Raw genomic sequence first — 23,352 nt, 5'->3', positions numbered from 1 at the left:
TTCCGCCACCGCCAGGACGGGAACGCGTTTGATAGATTCTTTAGAAGTATTGATAGATTATATGCATGTGCAATTCGCGTTAAAAGATTGACTGTGCGTGATATGGGGCGTTCTGACAATGGCCACTGCAACAAGTTGTGATACTGTAACCGATCATTATTATATTAAGCAGAATGAACAAATATCCTTGATCAAGTAATACAACATGCTTCCAGTACATATGGCATTTGAGCAGACAACGTACAAGAAGCACAACAACACATGATGACCAATTAAGTTAAACAGATCTCAACTCCGGACGCACAACAACACAAACATGTGCAGACTCATCTGCATCGGTCACCTTATAAGGCACCTTATTGATGTAAGTAGTAGTATACGTAAACAACCAGGCAACGCGCCCATTTAATTTGAAGTTGCGCGCGCCAGCATGCATGCTTAGACAGTGATACCGGCCCCAACGCATCTGAGTTTGGGCCCCGAGCCGGGAATGAGGGAGCTAGGATTATTGGTGCACACACAAAATTTCACACCTGGGTGCAGGAGACCTATCCTCGCGAGGGTGGTATCGAGCTTCACCATGATATTAGGAATAAAAATCATCTCGATCTTGTCCACGAGCGCCCTAGCTGCCGTTTCGAAGGCCTGAATGTCGCTCAAGACATTAGGGCACAGAGATTGGGATGGCGCCGGTGCCGGAGTCGGTGTCGAGGCCGGTGCCTGGGCGTGGGCGGAAGCCGCGAGCATGAGCGCAGTAGCGAGGAGCAGGAGCGTGGGGAACGCTATGGATTTGAAGGCCATTTTGCTATGCGGCTAGCTAGGCTGTGGATTGTTTCTTGACTGCGTAGTGTGTGCCTTCAAAAGGATCGAACATAGCAAGTATTTATAGACATGCAACCATCACCGCGGCTGCGAGATCGATCCCCCAGTTGTCAATGCTATTGCGAGTTTCTTTTTATCATTTTTCTCGCGTGTTTTAATTACTATTAGTACTGTACCTAACCATCCTGTTGACATGGATTCGGTGTAAACTTCCAAGAACGGAACGTGCCTTTGTAGACATTTTCGGCGCTGCATCGTACGTGCATGGTGACTTCATTACGCAGGACGCATACACTCCGATTTTCTGATTCCTAGCAGATATTACCTGGAGATTCTTAGCATGTGTAGACGTATACGCAAATACTCCCTCCGTCCCAAATTATATGTTGCTTTAACTTTTTTAGATTCATAGATTTTACTATATATACACTTAGATATATATTATGTCAGCAAAAAGGTATGGATCTAGAAAATCCAAAACAACCTATAATTTAGAACAGATCGAGTATACACTATCAGTTTAGGCTAGCTATCTTGGACGAAGTCACAGTAAAAGTTATTGGACATGCGTCATCGTTACGTACAATCTTGAAGGTTGTGATCTTGATTTGGGAAAGAAAAAGATGGAAGCAGCAACCCTTCAAGTCCACCGATGGCAAACTTATCGTTGTTCGGCCAACCCTTAAAGTTGTGACCTCTCCGCCCGTGCCCGTGACCTCTCCGCGTTGCTTTCGAGTTCCACGTTCGATGTCCGTACGTCGCCCGTTGGCCACACACTGCCGGATGTCCGTTGTGATTCAGGGTCTGGAGGAGGGGACGCATGACGCGCTGCTAACTGAATCTGAACCTGGCCCAGCAACAAAATGGAGCCCCGCACAGGGAGCCCCTGCCAACCACGGAGTATTCGATTGGCCCATCATGGCAGCACCCATTTCTGATGTCTCAGCTCATATAGATCATGGTAGCCGCGGCCGTCGATGCCATGCTACGATGCTATATGTCTCTCTTCCGCTTCCCATCGTTCTTTCGCCAAGTCGGTCAAGATGTTGTTACGCCCTCCCACAGTCCCACGGGCCCATCCGATTGTCCTACGACCCGCGACAGGCAATTCCCGTCGCCTCACCATACCGCTCCCTGCATCGTTCTCCCTAGCTTGCTGCTCGCAAGGCCTTTTCTAGGTCAGGGTCAGGCATCCATGGAAAGTCATCTCAAATCCCGAAACTAAAGTTTACCACTCTTACGGCTCATCTGAAGTCGACTTAAAAGTTTGGAGATCTCAAGCACTAGACTACTAGAGCCGTGAGAATAACAGCTGGCTAGTAATTAATTAAACTGCATGTTAATCTTTGATTGATCAGCACATCACGTGCATGTACAAATTACTCACGTCGCACTTATTCGTTCTGTATGTAGCTCCATTACCATGTTTGCACTTACACCGTGACACATTGAACGATCGACATTCACTTCAAGCGCGTCTGCACATGTAGCTAAACCAGCACGAAGGAGCGCAGCAGATCACTCAGAGCTCGGAGGTGCAGGAGGATGGAAGCTAGCGGCACCGCCATGGCCTGCTGCGGCAAACCCTTGCCCTTCCTCGCCGTAGCTGGCGCTCTGATCGACGTCCGGCGCCGCCCCTTGCTGCCAGGCCGGGTCCCAGGCCGGAACTTGCCAGGCCGGCATCATCGGCGCCGGCTGCCCCATCGGCGGGTAGTAGTACGGCATCCCGGCGGCGGGCGCCGCGCCTCCCCCGACGGCGCCAGGCCCGGCCGCCGCGAAGCCGAGCGCGCTCCCGGGCTCCTCCTTGGCCTCCTCTCGCGGCACGATGTCGACGAGGAAGTCGAAGACGTCGGTGCGCGCGATGGCTGCGGCGACGTCGTTGCGCTGCAGGGTGCGGCGCTTGTTCTCCTCGGCGTGCAGCCAGGAGCGGATGGTGAGCTCGAGGATGAAGAGCTCGCACGCCTTGGCGAACAGGACGGGAGCCTCCGCGGAGATCATGCGCACGTCCTCGTCGGCCTTCATGATCTTCTTGATCCGGGCCAGCGGCAGCTGGTGGTTCTTGAAGTCCGACGCCGACGCGCGCTCCGCCTCCTGCCGCTGGTACCCCCAGAACGCCTGCAGCTGGGCCTGCTGCTGCTGGAGCAGGTGGTGGTGCGGCACCGGTGGCGGCCCGGCCGCGCCAGGGACGCCGGGCACCGGGGCTCCGCCGGTCGCCGGGGGCTGACCAGTGGAGTAGGGCAGCGGCTGGTTGTCCATGGATTCAATTGGTTGCTACTTGTGGCCGTTCCGATGCTTCTTCTCGCCTGCTCGGCGTTGTAGCTGATAGCTGCATGGATGTTGAAGATTATTTAGGTTACGTAGCGCTGCAAATGAATGATCTGAACGTGTTCCACGTAGTATGCAGCAAATGGCTAGCAGTTCACAATTCATGCAACGTGCAGACGTATTTCTGTCCTGAAGCGAAACGGGCCGATCAGTAATTAGTGTTGTTGATAGATCGAGGAGAAAGCATTTTCATCCAGTACCATATCTGTAGCGTGTAGCATGGTTTGAGAGTTACCGGATGCGAACGAAGCAGTATCCGAATTCTGGTGGTAGGTCTCATCAGCAAGTGCAAACGGATCAGGAGATGAGGAGGGGAGACGCGCTATAGGTGGTGGAGTGCAGACATGGGGGACCTACTTATCTATACGTGCTAATTATATCACGCATGCATGCTGCATATATTGTTCTTGGGAGAGGCTTTTCCGTATCTATTGTGAAACTAAACATACGAACTGATCTGACAAAATTTATTTAAGCAAACAGATCGAAGAAGGTAGCTCCCACTTGTCGATCTCTCGACTAAATCACATCGAATATATGCATATATTGCCCTATAATATTTGCACAATTTTGGGGGCTATAGAAGGTTTTCTTGTGAAATAGTTGCTAGTCCTTAATTCTTTTTTGTTGATATATGTAGAATGCTATATGTGCCGATGAGCGTTCTCAAATTACCATAGTTTTAAACCAAAGGGGGTGAAAAAGAACCGATCTCGATTGTAGATCACATGTGATGTTCAGTGATTTGGATCGAGTTGGGACAAGAACTCATGTTCCCTTTCAGAAGGCAAAAACTCCATGCATTGTCCATGAGGAGCATTCAAGAGCAATAGTAATAAATGACAAAGCAATGAACAAAGAAAAAAAATGAACTAATGCTATACTGACCAAATAGAAACAGAAACGATTTTGTTTTTGAAACAAGGAGAAAACCAAATCTCCACTTAGGAAAGAGAGGCAAGAAAATAAATTATTTATGCAGGCGCGCGCCTGCATAAGTTTGTCATATTTGTGCAGAAAACTTAAAAAAAGAAAATAATCTTGTGCAAAGCAAATGACGGATAGATCTCAGAAAAGAAACACACATGATCCATAATGCTTTGCAGCAGCAAAATCGAGCTTGAACTTCAACCTGAAGGCAAATCAGACTAACCTTTGTGCCTGAACTTGAGGTGGCTACTGTCGGCTTATATCAAGCTTTCTTACAGGAGTAGTGAGCTCCTCTCAGCTCCTTCAGCACAGCAACCGCGCGCGCCACCCAGACGCTCTTCAGCATGGAGATCGGAAGCAGGAGCTAGCGATGACCCCGCCTCCTCCCGGCCGGCCAGTCCCAGGCTCTCCCAGCTGCCGCTGCCAAAGCCTGAGCAAAATGGCAAGCTCCACTTTCTTATGAGCAGGGGTTGTTGGCCCCATAGGGCTGAAAAAATCGTGCAGTAGACGGAGACCTTGCATATCTGAAAGCAGTCGTCATTTTCGGCTGCTTGGAGCCTAGCTAAAAAGTAATCTCGGCACCTTCATATATAGTTCTGTCTCTCTGCACTGTCAACCGTAAATGTGCGTGGTTGCTGCTGCAGATGGAGAGTTAATTACCTTCAGAAATCCATTACACACAGTGTGATTAAGGTTGCTAATCCGTGGTTAAAATCTCCACGTGTGGAGAAAGATAAGAGGCTACTCATCCTTCAGCTAGAAAAGGGAAATGGCGACCATGATTGCCGACTGGATTAAGCAGCATACACGCCGTTAATTGCAGGATTAGCAGGGGGAGCAGTAGTTCAGCTTCTCTTTTGTCGCACTGACGCGAGCCTTGTCCACGCGATCTGCTGTGAAAATGGTCGCTGATTTGGTTTTGGCCCGTACCTGCGGATAAGAGAAAGATGAAGAGGAGATCGGGAGAGCAGGCGTTCGTGGCCAGGCTTGGTCTTTTCGGATATGGGTATTATCCGTTCTCGAAGTTCCGCAGCCTCTCAAATTCCGGCGCTAAACTAGATCGATCATCGAGGGAAAATCTAAATCTGCTCCACGGCACCGGCTGTAGTTTCTCCTCCCCAACACCGACGCTGTCGCTGAGCAGCTGCTCGATCATGATGAGAATTGGGACCAATCGACCAGAATTTTTTCAAGATTTAACAAATTATATTAATGCTCTCCACGCTGTCCCCACTGCAACTTAGCTGCAGGAAATTGCAGCGCCATTTCATTTATTTATTTTAAAAGATGCAGATTCCAATTATCCGTGAAAATTAAGAAAGCTGTTCCTCTTTTGAACTGAATTTTTTGCAAAACTCTTGTGAAAATTTCTGCATTCCAGGGGCCTTGGGTTTATTTTTCCAGTTATATACGAAGCAAAAGCCCAGGATTGTGTTGTGGTTTGCAGCTGAAATTGGGCCGCATCTGGCGCTCCTCTATATGGGCCGCATATTAGCCCAGGTAAGAAGGCTCCAGAATTTATGGCCCATCTCGCCTCGCCTTCCCTCCTCAATTAATGCCGACCGGGCCAACACGATACGTACCTGTCAAGTTTCGACACGTAAACCAACCCCCCGCGAGAACTCTTTTCTCTCCTCCACAGCTACGATTGCATCCGACCCCACAAGTCAGCCAGCCTAACAATCTCCCCCGCGAAATCCACACTCTTCTCTTCGGGCCGGGGCAAACAAAATCCCAGAGACCCCCGTCCCCAGATCCGAACTCTGGCACCTGGGGCCCAGCGGTCAGACTCCCGATCGGTGCTCGGTCCCGCCACGTCTCCGCATAATACCACATGGTCCACGACCCCCCCGCTGTCTCTACCTCCTCCCCCATCGCCTTCCACCTCCTCACGACGCGAGGAACCGATCAGACCACCGCCGCGCCCGCCGGAGGAGATCCGCTCCGCCCGCGCGAGCCCGATCCGAAACCCCTCGTCGGATCTCCAGGGATCTGACGGAGGCGCAGCGGGCCGGCTGCTGACCCGGCGGGGCACGCGCGGACGCCGGCCATGGCGCGCGGTGGCGGGGGCGGGTGCTGCCCGCCGATGGATCTGATGCGGTCGGAGGCGATGCAGCTGGTGCAGGTCATCATACCCGCCGAGTCCGCGCACCTCACCGTCTCCTACCTTGGCGACCTCGGCCTCATCCAGTTCAAAGACGTAAGAACGCCTGCCCCTGCTCGTCCCTTCGATTGCGCTGTTCCGGGTTTAGGTATTTAGAGTCTTCTTTTCTGCTGGGTGTGGGGGATCTCGTTGGTGCCCCTGCCGAATCCCCACGTTTCGATCTAAGGTGGTGGCTGGGTGATTGGACTTTGTGATCGGGGTTTCCTGGGAACTAGGGATCCCCGTCGGCATTACGCAATTGGGGATTTTGCAGCCACAGCGCTCAATTGTTTTGCTGTTTAATACTACTACATCGGAAGTTGTGGTATAATGGTTCGCATTGGCGTGATCGGTTGCAATCAGAGCTGGTAGTTTATAGTAGGAATTCTTTTTGATTGGGAACTATATCACATATGCACTAGTTGCTTTCAATGAAAGCAACAGTTCCTTGCAAAAAAGTTACTGTTATTATGCAATTGAGCTTGATTAGTAGGTCGTGAAGGGTGTGTTTTTGATGCTTCAAAACTAGGTGCTGCTTTTCTATGTTGTATTTTCTGTTAATCTGATTATTATTTTTTCACCTCAGCTTAATGCAGAGAAGAGCCCATTTCAACGGACATATGCTGCCCAGGTACTTCCCTTTTTAACTTTGACCTCAACTTTTTTCTGAATTTCGCGTTAGCATTAACTTCAAATCTTCACCAATGTGCTAGTCCCTTCTGGTCGCAGAATATCTCTTTTGCTAGTAATGATTTTTAGCCCGTTCCCACGATAACTTAGGGTGTTACCTTGAGCAAGCAATATAACTTTTCATTTTCCTAAATAATAGTTGATATCACATTTGTATTTGTTCACTATATATAGTGTGACCAGCAGTGTTATCCTAAACACTAAACGGTAAACAGTCGGGGACTCTTTGTTTAGTGTTTAGACAGTTTAAACGGTGTTTAGACGAAATTGAACGGTCTAAACAGTTTTGCACTTTATAACTAATTTATACATAATCATGCTCAGAAAAGATAAGTATTCTAGAAAGTATATATATTTATGCATATAAAAGACCAAGTACATATATTCATGCATGGAACAAACCAAATATAAATATTTATCTATGGAAAAACTTGAGTATATATATTTATGGAAGTAAGAATTCTAGTGGAATTGACAGTGTTTGCCTAAACAGTGTGTTAAATGGCCGTTTAGCCTGTATAATGGCGTTTAATTCCGTTCGGTTTAGGCCGTTTAGCCCGTGTAATCCCGTTTTTGACCGTTTAAACCCGTTTTCGTTTAATGGACCGTTTACAGCCTAAACAAAACAGTTGGCCTCCGTTCACTGTTTAGATGCTGTTTAAACGGCCGTTTAGGCGAACACGGGTGATTAGTATTATGTAACCATGTGTTCTAATGTTGTGGTTTTCACGATGTTGTTTTCTTGCTCTGATTTACTTGCTGTACAGATCAAAAGGTGTAGTGAAATGGCTCGCAAGTTGAGGTTTTTTAAGGAGCAGATGTCAAAAGCTAACATATCACCCTCTCCTACACAACTAAATGAAGCTCATCTGGAATTTGATGACTTGGAGGTATTTTAGTCATTGGGTTGCTCCCTAATTGTACACAACTTATAAATCTTGAGTTGCTCACTTAACACTGCCTAATAACAGATAAAGCTTGGAGAACTGGAAGCTGAGCTAACTGAAGTTAATGCAAACAACGAAAAGTTACAGCGGACCTATAATGAGCTGTTAGAGTACAATACCGTTCTCCAAAAGGTATACCTTTTTCTGAAATCATTCTATTGCATTGAATATACCTTTGGTGTGTATGTTTTCTTGGTAAATATTGACAGCTACACCTATTCCCTCAGCAACCTTAATTGTTTCTGGTACAATAGTAATATGTCAATTTAATGAAGGAAGCATGGCATATATTTTTTCCACTAATCGCTCCTGCTTTGTGCCACTAATCACTCCTGCTTTGTGCTCTAGCATCTAAGCTCCAATTGTTTTTTTCATTGTTCAATGTGCAACACATTAGACACATAAGTTAATGACCAGAATCTTCTGTTGTCATTTGATTGTGTGCATGTTTTATTGTTATCCTAGTAAAGAACTACTTTAAAGTGAGAGCCAATGTAGTGGCCAAGCTACCTGTGTGATATCTGCTACTAAGCTTCTGTTTAATTGTTTTTCCCCCAGGCTGGTGAATTTTTCTATTCAGCTCAAAGAAGCGCTGCAGCACAACAAAGGGAAATGGAGGCAAATCAATCTAGTCAAACTTCACTGGAGAGCCCCCTGTTGGAACAGGTACAATGATTGCTTTGATAAAGCAGCATCACCCTCCTTCCTTCTTATCTTATCTTTGTTTTATTGTCTGGTCTTTTTAATACTATATTTCCATATTGGTTGTATCCTTTTAGGAGATGTCAACAGATCCATCAAAACAAGTGAAGCTTGGCTCATTGAGTGGTCTTGTGCCAAAGGAAAAGGCGATGGCTTTTGAGCGGATCTTATTCCGTGCCACCAGGGGTAACATATTCCTTAGACAAGAGCCTATTGATGAGCCTGTCACAGATCCAGTTTCTGGGGAGAAGGTTGGCATATGTTTTTTTGGAAATATATTTATTTTGGCGATTCTTTGTAAAATTTGTGTTCCTAGCCCTTTCAAAATTTTCTACTTTGGTAGTGTTTCCCATTTATTTGCACAATTAAGAAGAAAAACCAGAATGGTCACAGTATAACTATTCCCTTTACTAAACAAAAACGGTAGGCAAGTACTTGGACAACTCTGATTGCGCTAACACTGATACTTATGATTTTTTTTGGTATTTAAGTGCTTAATTCATGAGTGATGATTGCTACACTTGATAATGTTTCCCATTTATCAGCACATTGATTCTGGAATTGCTTACTAATCACTCTGAATGCTTGTTCTGTTCAGCTTATTGTTTATTCTTTGCTTGGACTTAGCTGCCAATCTTTTGTATGGTAATGCAGGTAGCGAAAAATGCATTTGTTATTTTCTACTCTGGAGAGAGATCAAAAGCCAAAATTCTGAAGATATGTGATGCCTTTAATGCAAATCGTTACCCATTCCCAGAAGATGTTACCAAACAACTTCATGCTGTTCAAGAGGTCAGCACTTGAAAGACAATGTTTGCTGATGTTCTTTATTTGATTTCTTTGTGGTAGATGATAACTTCAAGCTAGAAAATTCAACATATGAAGAAAAATGTTCTTTTGGACATATACATTCTTTGCATCTGGTATGGGTGTGCAAATAATTGTATTAGGTCACAGTTATACTTATTTCCAGTCACAAAATGAATCTGCCTTGGTTCTAAGACTGCAATGATATCAATTTTTAATGCTTGGTGAACATTTAATTCCCTAAGTGAAGATAACATCTAAATTTCGTTCTGCTCCTAATTATTGATGGTGCTGTTGATTGCAGAAATTGATTTGTTGACTTTGCATGCTTAGCTTGTATTTGTGAAAGTTCTGAATTAAGGCTGAGCACTGTTTAGGAGAACCTTTTTCTCTCTCAGTATTTAAACATATATGTGTTCTGAATTTCTGAGGTCTTATAGGTATCTGGAAGGATCTCAGAGTTGAAGGCAACAATTGACATGGGCCTAGCTCATCGTGACAGTATACTCAAAAGTATTGCATCTGATTTTGAGCAGTGGAACCATCTGGTAAGCTTCTATTGTTTTTTATTACTTTGTATTCTGTTTCTCTTGTACCACAGTTTCCTTACTGAATTGTAATATCAATGCTACAGGCAAAGAGGGAAAAAGCAATTTATCACACTTTAAATATGTTGAGTGTTGATGTAACGAAGAAATGCCTAGTCGCCGAGGGCTGGAGTCCTGTTTTTGCTAGCGTTCAGGTAGTTAAAATCCATTGGTCTCTTGTAAAGTTTTCCTGCTTCCTTCCTGATTCCCCTTTCCACATCGTAAACCGCCTTCATGATTTACAATGGATCTGTGCAGATTCAAGATGCTCTCCAGCGTGCTACTGTTGATAGCAAATCCCAAGTTGGCTCAATCTTTCAAATTCTCAACACAAAAGAATCCCCTCCAACATATTTCCAGACAAACAAGTTCACAACAGCGTTCCAGGAAATTGTTGATGCGTATGGGTATGTTCTCTAGCTACCCTTGCAACCCCTACAATAGCCCTTTTATGAGGAGCTAAATTCTATAGTGCAGTTGACTTTGGCTATGAATTGGTAGCTTGATTTTATGCTCTTTATTGTCCTTATTATGGGTTTCAATATAATTCGTTTTATGCTTCGAATTTCCCTCGTTTATTTTAAGAAACTATAATCTCTTCCTCATTCCTGTTTTAAGCATGCTACCGATCTGTTTCCTGAGAAACTTCACTTTTTATTCACCAAAGGATTAGAAAAATGCACCCCCTCTATTACAAGACGTGTCTCAGACTGTGTTGGTGCTACATATGCGCAATATTTTCGTTGATTGTCTTAAATATCTTCTCTTATCCTTCGACATAACCAAATCGTCCTCTTTCCATCCTACTTCCTGCAAGATAGCGAAACCATGATCGGTACACAAACCCTTAGTGTTAGTCATCAGGAGGCATAACTGCAGCCTAACTAATGCCAACAAACTGTTCTTAAAAATGTATTTCCCGTCATTGTTCTTGAATGCTTTTTTTTTTATTTGGGCATGCATAGTGCATGTTGATAAAATAAGTGTCAATCGCATAAATACAGAATTGTTCCTCCAATGTTTCTATCAAACTTTTCGCAACCAGCTGTTCGGGAAATTCTATCAATTATACTTCATTTGACTAAATCTAACATGTACATATTTTGAGAAATAAAGTGGAATTCGTTTTGTTTGGGGTTTTTGTCAGTACTAAGTGCTAACATTGTGTTCCCTTATTTGCCAATAGGGTAGCCAAATATCAAGAAGCAAATCCTGGAGTATTCACCATTGTCACTTTCCCTTTCTTATTTGCTGTCATGTTTGGCGATTGGGGCCATGGAATTTGCTTGTTACTTGGGACACTATTTCTGATAATCCGGGAGAAGAAACTAGCTTCACAGGTTTGTCCACTAGTCTTGATTGCATTTTGCTTCACTTATCTGTATGCTGAATGTACAATTCTAAGACCTATTTAGACTTGGAATGCATAGCCGTGTTCCCTAAGACCAAGAGAACTATTTTCTTCACTGGTCTTGATTACAGTTTTTCCCTTTAGTATTTGTAATTTGGGAGAACTATGTTTTGTTAATAATTCTGTGGTAATCTGTGCTTGACATCTGATTTTTATCACAGAAACTTGGAGATATAACGGAGATGATGTTTGGTGGGCGTTATGTAATTATGATGATGTCCATTTTTTCAATCTACACGGGATTAATATACAACGAATTTTTCTCTGTCCCATTTGAGCTTTTCGGTAAATCTGCCTATGCGTGCCGTGATCCGTCTTGTAGGTAAGGAAAATGACCTAAGTAAAACCATATTCTTATAAATTGCATAAAATTTAGCTCATTTATTTCCCCACTTTGGTTATAGAGATTCCACTACTGAAGGATTGATTAAGGTAAGGGGTACATACCCTTTTGGTGTGGACCCTGTCTGGCATGGTAGCCGCAGTGAGCTGCCATTTCTGAACTCACTGAAGATGAAGATGTCAATCCTTCTTGGAGTTGCACAAATGAACCTTGGAATTGTGATGAGCTACTTCAATGCAAAGTTTTTCAGGAACAGTATTAATGTGTGGTAAGTTTATTCGCCGTGGCAGACAATATGGCATTCTATTTTGAGATGAGGATCTATAACAATTGTGAAGTAGTTTATCCATTCATAGTCTTTGGTACAATCACTAGATTATGATTATTCTAATTGTATTCCTTTGAAACAGGTACCAGTTCATTCCCCAGCTGATTTTCTTGAACAGCTTATTTGGTTACCTGTCCTTGCTTATCATTATTAAGTGGTGCACGGGGTCAAAAGCAGATCTGTACCATGTTATGATCTATATGTTCCTTAGCCCAACAGATGAGCTTGGGGAGAACCAGTTATTTAGTGGCCAGAAGACGGTGCAGGTATATATATTTTCCTTATTTTAAGGCCCCTCCCTGAAGCAAACCAGTTGTGCATAATAATTCGCCTTTTCCTCTGCAGCTTGTTTTGCTTCTACTTGCTTTGGTGTCCGTGCCTTGGATGTTGATTCCAAAGCCAGTTCTATTGAAGAAGCAACATGAGCGAGTATGTTTATATAGTATCCCACATTCTGATGTTGCTTTGTGGCTGCAGTTCGCTGACTGTTTTTCTGTTTCTTTTCAATCAGAGGCATCAAGGTCACCAATACGCTATGCTTCAGGGCACCGATGAATCAGTGGGAGCAGAGTTGGGGGAACATCATGATGAATCACATGACCATGAGGAGTTTGAGTTTAGTGAAGTTTTCGTTCACCAACTGATCCACACAATCGAATTTGTTCTTGGTGCCGTCTCAAACACAGCTTCGTACCTTCGTCTTTGGGCTCTGAGGTAATGCTGCTTTAAGCAGTATCTTCAAACACATCCTCACCTACTCACCATCCTATACTTCATTATTTACCGCACTGGCTGCTAACGAGCAACTGATATTATCCCTGCAGTCTTGCACACTCGGAGTTGTCCACTGTATTCTACGATAAAGTTCTCATGTTAACGTGGAGGTAAGCAAAGGAATATCTGTCTTGAGTTCTAGAAAATGAGCACCTCTCTAGTTCTTTAAAAAAATTCTCGCTCTGAAAATTTTACTGTTTGCTCTTGTAGGATGAACAATGTTGTTGCCCTTATTCTTGGCGTCATCATCTTCATCTTTGCCACGATTGGTGTCTTGCTTGTTATGGAGACTCTGAGTGCATTCCTTCACGCGTTGAGGCTTCACTGGGTGGAGTTCCAGAACAAGTTTTACGAAGGTGATGGTTACAAGTTTGCACCATTCTCTTTCGCGCTGATCCGTGAGGAGGAAGATTGAGCTCATCGGAACATTTGTATTTATTGTAGCCGTTGTAAAATCTTGGGTGGCCTTTGTTCCCAGAACAATCATTTTTTCATCTGTTGTCTTGGAAGGATCATAAACCTCCAGTCCCTTGTTTAAGCGTGGGATGAAACTGCATCATTTTTCCTTCCTTATTATTAGCTACGAAGAGTGCAGGGGGATTTTTGGGTTGGTTGGCAACACATCTGGGGTGATATCACCCTTGTATGATGCTAATAAGTAGTTGCCGATTGGGCGATGTGTATGTTGGATATAAATAAGCACTGTATCGAAGGTTGAACATTCCATTGTGTCCATTGCCAATAAAAAGTGCTATTTACGTTACGATTAATCTCCTGCAGTTATGTACCCAGTCATTTTTATCTTCTTTTGGCCGCACCTGGAACTGGAAGCATGTCGATACTTGGATTTGGTATCATTTATATGCTCGGTTAATTGGCTCTATGTTTGCATAATCTAAACCCAAAGTACACCTTAAACGCTACATGCATATGATAAACTCGTACGACTGCCGATTGCTGTTGTAAACTTGTAACATAATGAAATCAAAGCAAAGCCTAAAGGTTTTGGAAACCTGACGACAAAACTAGCAGCCTAATCATCGATGTTGGGGACGCTACTGGCACTGCGCCTGGCGCTGCTGAAAGGCCCTGTGACGGTCCGGCCGACGAACTTGCCGGCCTTGCTGAGCCCGCTGCCGAACGCGCCGATTCCGGAGCCCACGGCGCCGATGCCCGTGCCCACCATCCCGACGCCCGAGCCGGCCGCGCTGATGCCCGAGCCGGCCACGGTGCCGGCCGCCGCGACGCCCGTGCCGGCCACGTTGGTGACCGTGGACGCCACGCCGCCGGTCGCGTCCGCAGCGCCGCTGGCGGCCGCCGTCTCGCCCCTCACCTTCCGCCGCTCCTCCACGGCATGCTTCTCCAGCTCCAGGGCCTCCATCGCCTCCGCCTTGGTGAACTCGTGGTACACCACCTGCACCAGCTTGCCAAGCAACGTCAGAAAACCGGGCGTGCCGCGACGTGCGCCTGCGAATTAAACACGAGCGTGCCAACAATGGCGAGGGGATCGGATCTTTCCTTGATGGTGAGCACGCCTCTGTCCTTCTTGTCCTTGACCTTGGTCGTGTCCAGCGACGACAGCAGCTGGAGGTTCACCTCCTGAACGGTCTCCATCCCCAGATCAGTCAGGGGCAGCTTGGCGATGCCCAGCCTCTTGTCTTGCTTCATCTTGTCCTCGTCGAACACCTGAAAGCGCATAGAGAACTCAGACCACTGGCCACCTCCTCTACTTGCTTTCTATCTGGGAGGAAACAAGTGAGATACCTCAAGAATTAGAGACTGCGTCTCCTTGTCTTCAGCTATCAGCTCGAACGTCTCGTTCCACTGAGGGTTGAGGTTGTCGTCGATGACGCTGGTCTTCTCTCTGAACATTGGGCGTATGAACAGGACCACGTAGGGGTCTGATTTGCCGATGAGTTCCTTGTTCTTGAGGGATTCCGCACGCACCACAGTGACGGTGAGCTTCCCGTGTGGCTTCAGCTCAAGATCGCTGCACAAGAGAGCCCAAGATTCTGTCCGTCATCCCAACATGTTCTTCGACTCAGTCACTCAGACACATCAAAGAACTTCCTGTGACTAGTTCGGTAGACATGATTAGGAGGGTAGCAGATTGTGTTAACCTGACGTCCACGTCGACTCCACCCAGCGGAACAACAACTCTATGTGGCCACTGGAGCATGTCAGTGATCAATGACGCAACTGTATCCTACAGAAAAATAACAGGCAAATGTGAATTTTGTTTCCTGTTGTAGATAGAAATGGAACAAAAAGAATGGAAATTCATGTCATACGTCAATCATGTCTGAAAGCCCAGGCATTGCGGTCAGGCTTCCTCCCACAGCTTTCAGAATGTAGTCGATTCTCGGTTTTGGCTGCAATTGCAGGGAAACCTTGCATGTCAAAAACAAATATGTTGCAAAGAAATAAAACCAGTTCTTTGTTATTGAAACAAAAAAAATTCTCATAGAAGGGCCTTCGAACTAGAATTTAAAAGTTAAGCCTGGCTATTGAGTAGTCAAAAGAACCACACATCTGCCAGAAGTGCAATAACAACTGCAGAGATGCATGGTATCTCGTCCGACAGTTGGAAGACCACACGGATGATGGTGTACACCTGAAGGTTCTTAAACTGTATACATATACACACAAATAAAAAGGGTAAGTGTTAACTAATTAAGATTAAATCTGAAAATAAAAGTTGCAGTTTAAACATGAGTTCCTGTTTTTAAGTGTAACATAATTCCTGTACTGCAGGTAATTAATTGTACCAGTGTCTAGGCAAAACGGAATTTGGATGATCCCTTTTTTTTACTTGGTTTCCTTAAGCTGGCACTATGAATATCAGTCCACATGGTAAATTATTTTATATGTGCCTTTCATGAAAAAAATTTGATCACTATTTAAAATAAAAAATATGGGAAATTAATGATATTCTTGCTTTTGGCCAGGGGTTTGTGGCAAACAAACCTGAATGGGAAGTGAAGCAACAAGTGTTTCGACTGCAAGAATAATATTTGGATCCCCACCCCACCGGAAGTCCATGTCCATTGTAATCTGCCCTTTCTTAAAACTCTGAATCCGAATGCCTGAACACAGAATAGGATATGTCATAGCGAGATTTTGTCAGATTTTGTGAGAGTACATAGCTCTGAAAACTGAAATCTATAACATTTGTCTCAGGGACCTTCTATTTTCGGTGGGACGGTCCCAAGGGAGAGTCTGCTGAACTTCAGTGAGGATATCCCTGGCGGTCGATAATCATCGAGTAGAGGTTCAACAGAATCCCTGATGACCATGGTTGCTGCCTGTAATTAGATGCGACTGCAAATCAGAACAGTTCTTGAGAGCAACATGGCCAATAAAAATAGCATAGTGGTCAGATCTGTCTGTTTTTTAACATAGAAGTGTCTTCATCCCAAGGAGTTATCTAACCTCTTCAATAAACGGCCAAAGCTTGCTCAATTGTTTGTTGAGCCATTTGACCTGAGAGCAAAACCCAAAAAATGTACCAAGGTAAGCATGCAAGCAACAGATCAAAGAGGGCATAGCTCTAGCAGAAACAATTGCATGCTATGGAATAGAGTGTGTTTCATTTTCTAGCTATCTATCAATTACAACAATAAAAGTTCAGAGAACTTTTGCTGTACTCGTTGGGACAGAAAATGGTCAAATTTACACTGTAGCCAGTACAGCAACGGCATTTTGCAGTGCCATGATTATAGCTACATCAAAAGAACGTCAAGTAACATTTCACCTGTTCATATTCTGGAAATGATATCCATTGGGGAAGATTTTCTCCACATATTTTCTTCACGTCTTCACGGTTGAGAGATCCCAGTGAATTGATATCTGCAGCCTGGTTCAAAAAGTATCACTGTGAAATTTATTGTAAACTAAGACGTACAAATTTAACCCCATAAACTCAGGTGAAACAAAATTTACAGTGAAGAGACATCCGCTTTCAAGACAAATCACCAACAACAAAACACAAGCAATGTTCTTGAGTCTGAAGTCCCAATCTATGGGCTATGTCGATTCGATCGTATTGCGGCAAATCGAAGATGTACACCGGTTGTCCGATTCTTACAATAAGCAATCGGCATTTACAAAACTAAAGGTATATCTCCATTGACAAATCGATCAGAGAGAAAATCGAGAACGGTTAACGGAAGGCGAGGATACGAAGAGAAAAACTTTTGCATAGATCAAATCGGAATGATGCCGTAGCACTTGCCTTGTTGCTGCGCTTGGCGGCGCGGCGAGCCATGGTGCGGGCCCAGCCGGCGATCAGGGCGACGCCGACGATCATCCCCATTATAACTCCCGATATGAACCCCATTCCGCCTCTACCCTCTCAACGTGCCAGGAACAGAGGAGGAAGAAAAGGATCAAGTGAAAAATTGGCAATTGCGTACGGAAATTCTTGGATCACATCGATGGCGATCCTCTCTTCAGATTGTTTTTACTGCTAACCCTCCATTTGGGGCCGATTTTTTCGCGTGCAATTAGTAACAATATAAAGTGTGTGTGTGTGTGGAGAGAGAGAGAGAGAAGGGGGGGGGGGGGGGGGGGGGGGGGGGGGGGAGGGAGGGCGACGTGCAATGGCGTCCGATCGGTGAAAGTTGCCACGACGAACATTGCATGGCTGGATCTGTGCATGCCTTTACGCGTTCGTCCCTAGAGATTCGTGCTTGGTGAGCCTTCGATTCCACGGGTGCAAACCGGCCAATGCAGAGTCCAATTGTCAATGTAACACACCTGGGCTATGTGGCTAAAGATCGGAATTCAGTTGGAAGGGGAAATCCTCTGATGACAGAAAGCACGGTGACGTGGTCACTGACGTATGGGCCCGGAGGACATGGGCCCGCATTGTCAATGACTGGTAGCTCGAAAAAAAGGATGAAGGATCAGAGTCTACATAACATACCGCCAATAGCAAGTTGACCAAAAAGAAGAGAAAAGAAAAAAAAGGAAAGGATCATGGGACATGGACAAAAAGAACCTTTGCTTTCATTGACCCTTTACACTTTGCTGGAAAAAGAGTAAAAGGGCATTGCTTGGGCTGGAATCAGGAGAGAACAAATTGCCACTGATCCTACGAGGAGGAGGAGGTTGCTGGTTGGTACATGCCCAGCCAGAAAGGAAAGGCTGCATGTAAAGTGTCCACTGAACACTACTGTATTGTATTATGTGACATCATGTTGTTGCACAGCTCCCTAGCCCGCATGTTTAGGAGATGGAGATTCATCTTGTTCTTCCTCCTTTTGGGATATTGAACTATTTACCATCCGTAAAACTATTTTTACGAATGCTTCTATATATTTGCTATTTGTGCGGTGCTTTAGTTTATCCAAAAGCAAGCTTTGTATCGTACAGGTGCCTACATGAGGAGTATTGCTCGGCTGGCCAGGCCTGTAGAAAAAGTGCAGAGCAAGAAGATATCACCCGAGGCCCCAGTAAAGTCTGAAGATACTAGGTAGTGTAGCGAAAACAGAATTGCTCTGCCGGAAATAAACATGGTCGCTCCCCTCCTTCCACGCCCAAGTCTGGCGAACAGTTTCAAGTAACTCTTGCTGGCTGTACATATGGATTTTATAGAATACACTTTGATTCCATTAAAAAAGATATAAAGTTTCATGTATGCCTGCTCGCTGCACCTCTTCAGCGGATGTACCTGCGGCTGCAGCTGCGTCCAGCAGCCCAGCCGCTTGGCTCCGAGCTAATGACCTGTTCGCTTCAGCTTATAAGCCGGCTAAAAAGCTGAAACGACTGATTTATTGTGAGAGGAAAACACTGTTTGATGGCTGATAAGCCAGCTGAATAAGCTGAAGCGAATAGACCAGCTGCCGCCGCAGCTAGACCTGATCATTTGTCAGGTCGGGCCGGGTTCTATGGGTTGCCAGGTTGGATTTTTTGCCCGCGCTCGACCCGTCACATGGTTGGGTGGGGTCGGGTTCGGATTTTTGTGTGTAATTTTTGAGTTGGATCGGATTTTTTCGGGTTCTAAATAAAAAATTTTAGCTCGCGCCCGACCCGTCACATGGTCGAGTCGGATTTTTTTCGGATGGATTGGGCAGCCATGATCAGGTCTAGCATCAGCCCAGCCTCTGTCTGCTGCTGTCTGGCTGCTGACTGCGTGCAGTGACTGTTGCGCAGTCGCAGCGCAGCGGCTGCTGCTGTTCCAAGGCGTAGGGATGGCAACGGGGCGGGTTGGGGTTGGGTGGAGCTTCCGCGGACCCGCCCCCAAAATCTGAGAATAAAACCCGCCCCAAACAATGTGCACCCGCCCTCAAAACCCGAGCAAATACAGTGACGGATCAGGCGAGGTGCGAGCCGTCGGTGACGCGCGCGAGCGAGGGGCGCGGGTGGCCGGCGGCGCTCGCGGGTGAGGTGCGACCGTGCGGGAGTGAGTGCAGGCTTGCAGCGCAATGCAAGGAGAGTGTAAGATGGCCAAATGGTGGAGTGGGTGAAAGAGGATAGGGTTGGGAGAGTTATATATCTAAAGTTTTAATTACTTGTTAAGCTTGGCTACATCTAATTTTTGAGCTGGAATGTAAATTTCGAGACCCTGTAGGTTACCCGCGGGGATTAGAAATCCGTCCCCTCCCCACCCAATTTCGGATCACTGAACCCACAATCCCATGGGGGACAACAGACCCGCCCCCGCTCCACTCGTGGGTTTCGGGTCAAAACCGTCCGACTGACCTTCCTAAATGTGCGTGTACCTCGTGGTCGTGGGAGACGTCGTTCTTATTGATTGATGTAGGGCATGCGGAATTGTGGATGTACACTCTCCTTTTTTTTTTTGCGAATAGTGGATACACACTCTGCTCTCCATAAAAGTTGCTAACCCTAGGGCCACTGACATAACTAACGCTCCCAGCGGAGCAGAAGCAGAAGCAGATCGTGGTGGCTCCTTGGCCACACCCCTCCGGCCGGGTCCTAATGTGCGTTGACCAATGTTGACCTGCGGCCCCACATCCCCTTCATTAAATTCGCTCTTAAATCCCCTCCGGCCTCCGCAGCCCGATCCTACATTCCCACCTACAAATGCGCCAGCTGGCTCCGCCTCCAACCATCTCTTTCTCCCTTCCCCTCCCTCTCTCTATCCACGCCACCCTCCTCGAGACGCGGCGCGGATCGGTGACGCTCCTACCCCTCCCACTGACCGTAGGACTGGGGATCCATCGGGCCCACTGCCCAGCGGCCCGGCATAGGATCCTCTCGCCCAGCCCGGCCTCGAACCCGCAGCCCCAGCAGCCAGTGGAGTGAAGCGCGCACGCATCTGGGGAGGAGATGGTGGAAAGCCAACACACTTTTCGCCCCAGTCCGCTGCCTCGCTTTGCGGTGCTCCACCCCGCCCCGCTTGTCTTTTCTCCCCGCCTCCGCCTCCGCCGCCGGCCTCCCCGGCCCGTAAACCCCCACCGCCCACCCGGCGATGCCCTCGCGGCAGCCCCCGCCGCCCGCCCCGTCGCCGACCCCGGCCGCGGCCGCGGCGGTCGTCGTCGCCGACCTCCGATCCCGCGGGGGGAGCCGCCGCCCCGCGTCCGCCGCCGCCGCGGGGGGCTCGGCCGCGGCGGCGCTGATCTTGGTGGTCGCCATCGCGCTGCTGCTGCTGCTGTGGCGGAGGCGGAGGCGGAGGCGGCGGAAGCTGGCCGTGGCGGCGGGGGCGCAGCCGGCGGCCGAGCTGCGGAGGCTGTCGTACCAGCAGCTGCGGCGCGCCACGGGGGGATTCGCGGCGGGGAGCAAGCTGGGGCAGGGCGGGTTCGGCCCGGTCTTCCGCGGCGCGCTGCCCCGGTCGGGCCAGCCCGTGGCCGTCAAGGTCATGGACGCCGCGGGGTCCCTCCAGGGCGAGCGCGAGTTCCACAACGAGCTCTCCCTGGCCTCCCACCTCCTCGGCTGCGCCGTCCCTGGGGCGCCGCCCTCCATCCTCCTCCCGTTCGCCTACTCGCTCTCCGCGCAGCCGCGCCGCCGGAGGATGATGCTCGTGTACGATCTCATGCCCAACGGCTCGCTGCAGGACGCGCTGCTCGGGAAGAGGTGCCCCGACCTGGTGGCCGAGTGGCCGCGCCGCCTCGCCGTCGCCCGCGACATCGCCTCCGCGCTCCACTACCTGCATTCCGTCGTGCAGCCGCCCGTGATCCACGGGGACGTCAAGCCCAGCAACGTGTTGCTGGATGCGGACCTCCGCGCCCGCCTCTCAGATTTTGGCCTCGCGCGGATCAGGTCCGAAGAGGAGGATGAGCTGGAGAGCGGTGCGATTGGGGCCGATGCGGATGGGAATGGCAATCCTGGCGGTGGATGTGACGAGGATGTGTCAGTAGCCGGCGAGAGCGTGACTGCTATCGTGGTCAACGGGGAAGACAATGCTGCCAAGTCGCCGGAGGATGATGAGGCGTTCACCACAGCATCTCCTGCAGAGGCCGCATCCACTTCTGGATGCGACAAGACTAGTGTTGGTAGCGGATTAAATGCCCGAAGCTGCAATGGTGGAGGAGCTGCAGGATCAGGAACTGGGAGTGATTGGTGGTGGCGTCAGGACAATGGCGGTGGTGGTGGCGGCGGCGGCGGCGTTAAAGACTATGTGATGGAATGGATTAGGTCTGAGATTAAGAAGGAGCGGCCGAAGAATGATTGGATTGCAGGATCATCTGCAATCACCCCTGTTGTTTCAACGGAGAGGAAGAAACCAAAGCGTAGGGCGCGGGAGTGGTGGCGTGAGGAGTATGCAGAGGAGCTCACTAAGAAGCAGAAACGGCGGGCCCTTGCCAAGTCGAAGAGTGACGCTGGTGCCATGTCTGGTATGCAGTGGTGGGAGAGGGATTGTGATTTAGAGGAGAAGGGACATTCAAGATGGAGGATGATGAAAAGCTGGAGCCGGAGGAGCAGCAATGGCAATGCCAGCATCAGTTCGTGGGTGGATGGTGTGAGAAGGAGCAGCAGGGATTGGGCCAGTGGGGAATTTGTGCCCAAGAGTGGTGGAGCAGTGAGCAGCACACCAAGCATGCGAGGCACGGTCTGCTATGTGGCTCCCGAATATGGTGGCGGAGGGCCTCTATCAGAGAAATGTGACATTTACAGCTTTGGAGTGTTGTTGTTAGTTCTTATATCTGGACGCCGCCCGCTCCAAATGGCAACCTCACCAATGTCAGAGTTTGAGAAGGCGAGTCTCATTTCGTGGGCAAGGCATCTTGCTCAAGTTGGCCGGTTGCTCGATCTTGTAGACCCTGCACTGCAGGATGTTGATCGGGACCAAGCACTGCTATGCATTACAGTTGCACTCCTTTGCATCCAGCGGTCACCAGCTCGCCGCCCATCAAGCACAGAGGTGCTTGATATGCTCGCTGGTGAGGGTGAGCCACCACCTCTTCCGATAGAGTTCTCGCCTTCGCCTCCTGGCGGGTTCCCCTTCAAGTCCCGAAGGAAAGGCCGGTGAGTTTACTTTGTTGGTTAGATGCAAAATGTAGTATTAGTCTTCTGTCCGTATGCTTGTTTCGTCTTGTACACCACTCCTAATTCATCTTTTTAATTTATTGATGTGTAAAGATCTTGGTGGGACAAAACAGTGGCCAATTGGGTTCAGATTTGACAAGAACTGTTTTGCCCCATTAATCAATTAGATTATCATAGTTCAGTTATTCTTTGCGCAAATTCCTTCCAATCCAGTCAATCTCTTGACTGGAAACAAGTATGAATTTCCGTTCAAATTAACAAGAACGGTGTTCCTATTAACCACATACTTAACTGGAGTGCGATGCTTGAATGGTTGATTTGGTACTAGCGCGACCACATAAGTTTGGGAACTTCCCCCCTATTCTTTTTGCTGGGAGATAGGGAAGCATGTTGCTTTTGGACATGCTTTGGATTTTTTTTTTTGGATGTAGTGCTCTGCCAGGCCCTCTGCGGTTTTTGAGACGAACCAGTTGCTTCTAAACATGCACACCCAGCTATGTATTGATGGTTTTAACTTTCAAGCTTTCCTCGTTCACAGTTCCCTTTCACTTTTCTCTTTCCACTGAGATTGACTTTTCCTTAGCACTGAGATGGCACTTTCACTTTCTCCAGCAAGTATATTCTACCTAGTTTCGAACAGCTTGAAAAATAAACATCAAGATGACCACTGTAGTACTGTACAATCTGAAAAGATCTTTTGGCAATTGGCAGTCCTGCTAGTGTGGGCTTGGTTCATTACAACAAAGCAATATTTATGCATATACCCCTAATTGAGATTCGCTCTCTGCACTATGAACTCTAAAGCCCGAACCTGGAATTAGATCTTGGGTTATGTTTTAAAGCAGCTACCGAAAAGTCTAAGCTTGTAAAGACCTCCTAGAACCCCATGCAATTCATCGATAAATATTTTGCAATGAACTCATGGACATTGTAATTCACCATCAATTATGAGCAGCTCATAAATTGCAACCTTTACGTTTATCACCATCATTTATCATTCAATTATGAGGTGCTCTGAAGGTATCAATTGAACGAGCAAAGAGAATTTAGCATTAAAATGTATATCAATAGGGTTGCATGGACTGCCTCA

General features: G+C 47.3%; 4 protein-coding genes across 4 annotated transcripts; 2 read left to right on the top strand and 2 right to left on the bottom strand.

Annotated features, from left to right (window-relative positions):
• Positions 1 to 2,135: 2,135 nt before the first annotated feature.
• Positions 2,136 to 4,537, bottom strand: LOC101760005 (nuclear transcription factor Y subunit C-2). The gene is made up of 2 exons (XM_004984936.3): positions 4,301 to 4,537; positions 2,136 to 3,148 (listed from the first exon to the last, which is right to left on the bottom strand). The coding sequence occupies exon 2, from the start codon at positions 3,076 to 3,078 to the stop codon at positions 2,341 to 2,343; it is 738 nt and encodes a 245-aa protein (XP_004984993.1). The 5' UTR covers positions 3,079 to 3,148; positions 4,301 to 4,537; the 3' UTR covers positions 2,136 to 2,340.
• A 1,390-nt stretch (positions 4,538 to 5,927) lies between these two features.
• Positions 5,928 to 13,579, top strand: LOC101760407 (V-type proton ATPase subunit a3). The gene is made up of 18 exons (XM_004984937.2): positions 5,928 to 6,277; positions 6,807 to 6,851; positions 7,678 to 7,800; positions 7,882 to 7,989; positions 8,416 to 8,523; positions 8,637 to 8,810; positions 9,214 to 9,351; positions 9,807 to 9,914; positions 10,001 to 10,108; positions 10,212 to 10,360; positions 11,140 to 11,293; positions 11,526 to 11,686; positions 11,769 to 11,975; positions 12,118 to 12,301; positions 12,381 to 12,464; positions 12,547 to 12,749; positions 12,860 to 12,919; positions 13,020 to 13,579. The coding sequence occupies exons 1-18, from the start codon at positions 6,128 to 6,130 to the stop codon at positions 13,222 to 13,224; spliced, it is 2,469 nt and encodes an 822-aa protein (XP_004984994.1). The 5' UTR covers positions 5,928 to 6,127; the 3' UTR covers positions 13,225 to 13,579.
• A 112-nt stretch (positions 13,580 to 13,691) lies between these two features.
• On the bottom strand, positions 13,692 to 17,148 carry LOC101767736 (synaptotagmin-5). Its single transcript, XM_004987020.2, has 11 exons — positions 17,044 to 17,148; positions 16,564 to 16,665; positions 16,242 to 16,292; positions 15,994 to 16,114; positions 15,777 to 15,895; positions 15,340 to 15,438; positions 15,101 to 15,181; positions 14,930 to 15,015; positions 14,574 to 14,799; positions 14,304 to 14,495; positions 13,692 to 14,223 (listed from the first exon to the last, which is right to left on the bottom strand). Exons 1-11 carry the CDS (start codon positions 17,146 to 17,148, stop codon positions 13,843 to 13,845), a joined length of 1,563 nt encoding a protein of 520 aa, XP_004987077.1. The 3' UTR covers positions 13,692 to 13,842.
• Positions 17,149 to 20,001: 2,853 nt separating this feature from the next.
• On the top strand, positions 20,002 to 22,447 carry LOC101759602 (receptor-like serine/threonine-protein kinase At2g45590). The gene has a single exon (XM_004984935.4). It carries the CDS (start codon positions 20,248 to 20,250, stop codon positions 22,243 to 22,245), a length of 1,998 nt encoding a protein of 665 aa, XP_004984992.3. The 5' UTR covers positions 20,002 to 20,247; the 3' UTR covers positions 22,246 to 22,447.
• The last annotated feature ends 905 nt before the right edge of the window (positions 22,448 to 23,352 follow it).

This window comes from Setaria italica, chromosome IX (assembly GCF_000263155.2).
Source record: "Setaria italica strain Yugu1 chromosome IX, Setaria_italica_v2.0, whole genome shotgun sequence".
NCBI classification, from domain to species: Eukaryota; Viridiplantae; Streptophyta; class Magnoliopsida; order Poales; family Poaceae; genus Setaria; species Setaria italica.
The sequence above is the reverse complement of the archived record's forward strand: the minus strand, read 5'-3'. Positions and strand labels throughout refer to the sequence as shown.

Bases quoted from the DNA above. Each gene is read 5' to 3' on its own strand.
- LOC101760005 (XM_004984936.3), bottom strand. From the start codon at position 3,078: ATGGACAACCAGCCGCTGCCCTACTCCACTGGTCAGCCCCCGGCGACC.
- LOC101760407 (XM_004984937.2), top strand. From the start codon at position 6,128: ATGGCGCGCGGTGGCGGGGGCGGGTGCTGCCCGCCGATGGATCTGATG. The intron at 9,915-10,000 runs GTAAGCTTCTAT...TCAATGCTACAG, and splicing joins TTGAGCAGTGGAACCATCTG to GCAAAGAGGGAAAAAGCAAT. The intron at 10,361-11,139 runs GTATGTTCTCTA...ATTTGCCAATAG, and splicing joins GAAATTGTTGATGCGTATGG to GGTAGCCAAATATCAAGAAG.
- LOC101767736 (XM_004987020.2), bottom strand. From the start codon at position 17,148: ATGGGGTTCATATCGGGAGTTATAATGGGGATGATCGTCGGCGTCGCC. The intron at 16,293-16,563 runs GTGAAATGTTAC...TTTTGCTCTCAG, and splicing joins CATTTCCAGAATATGAACAG to GTCAAATGGCTCAACAAACA. The intron at 15,896-15,993 runs GTCCCTGAGACA...TTCTGTGTTCAG, and splicing joins CGTCCCACCGAAAATAGAAG to GCATTCGGATTCAGAGTTTT.
- LOC101759602 (XM_004984935.4), top strand. From the start codon at position 20,248: ATGCCCTCGCGGCAGCCCCCGCCGCCCGCCCCGTCGCCGACCCCGGCC.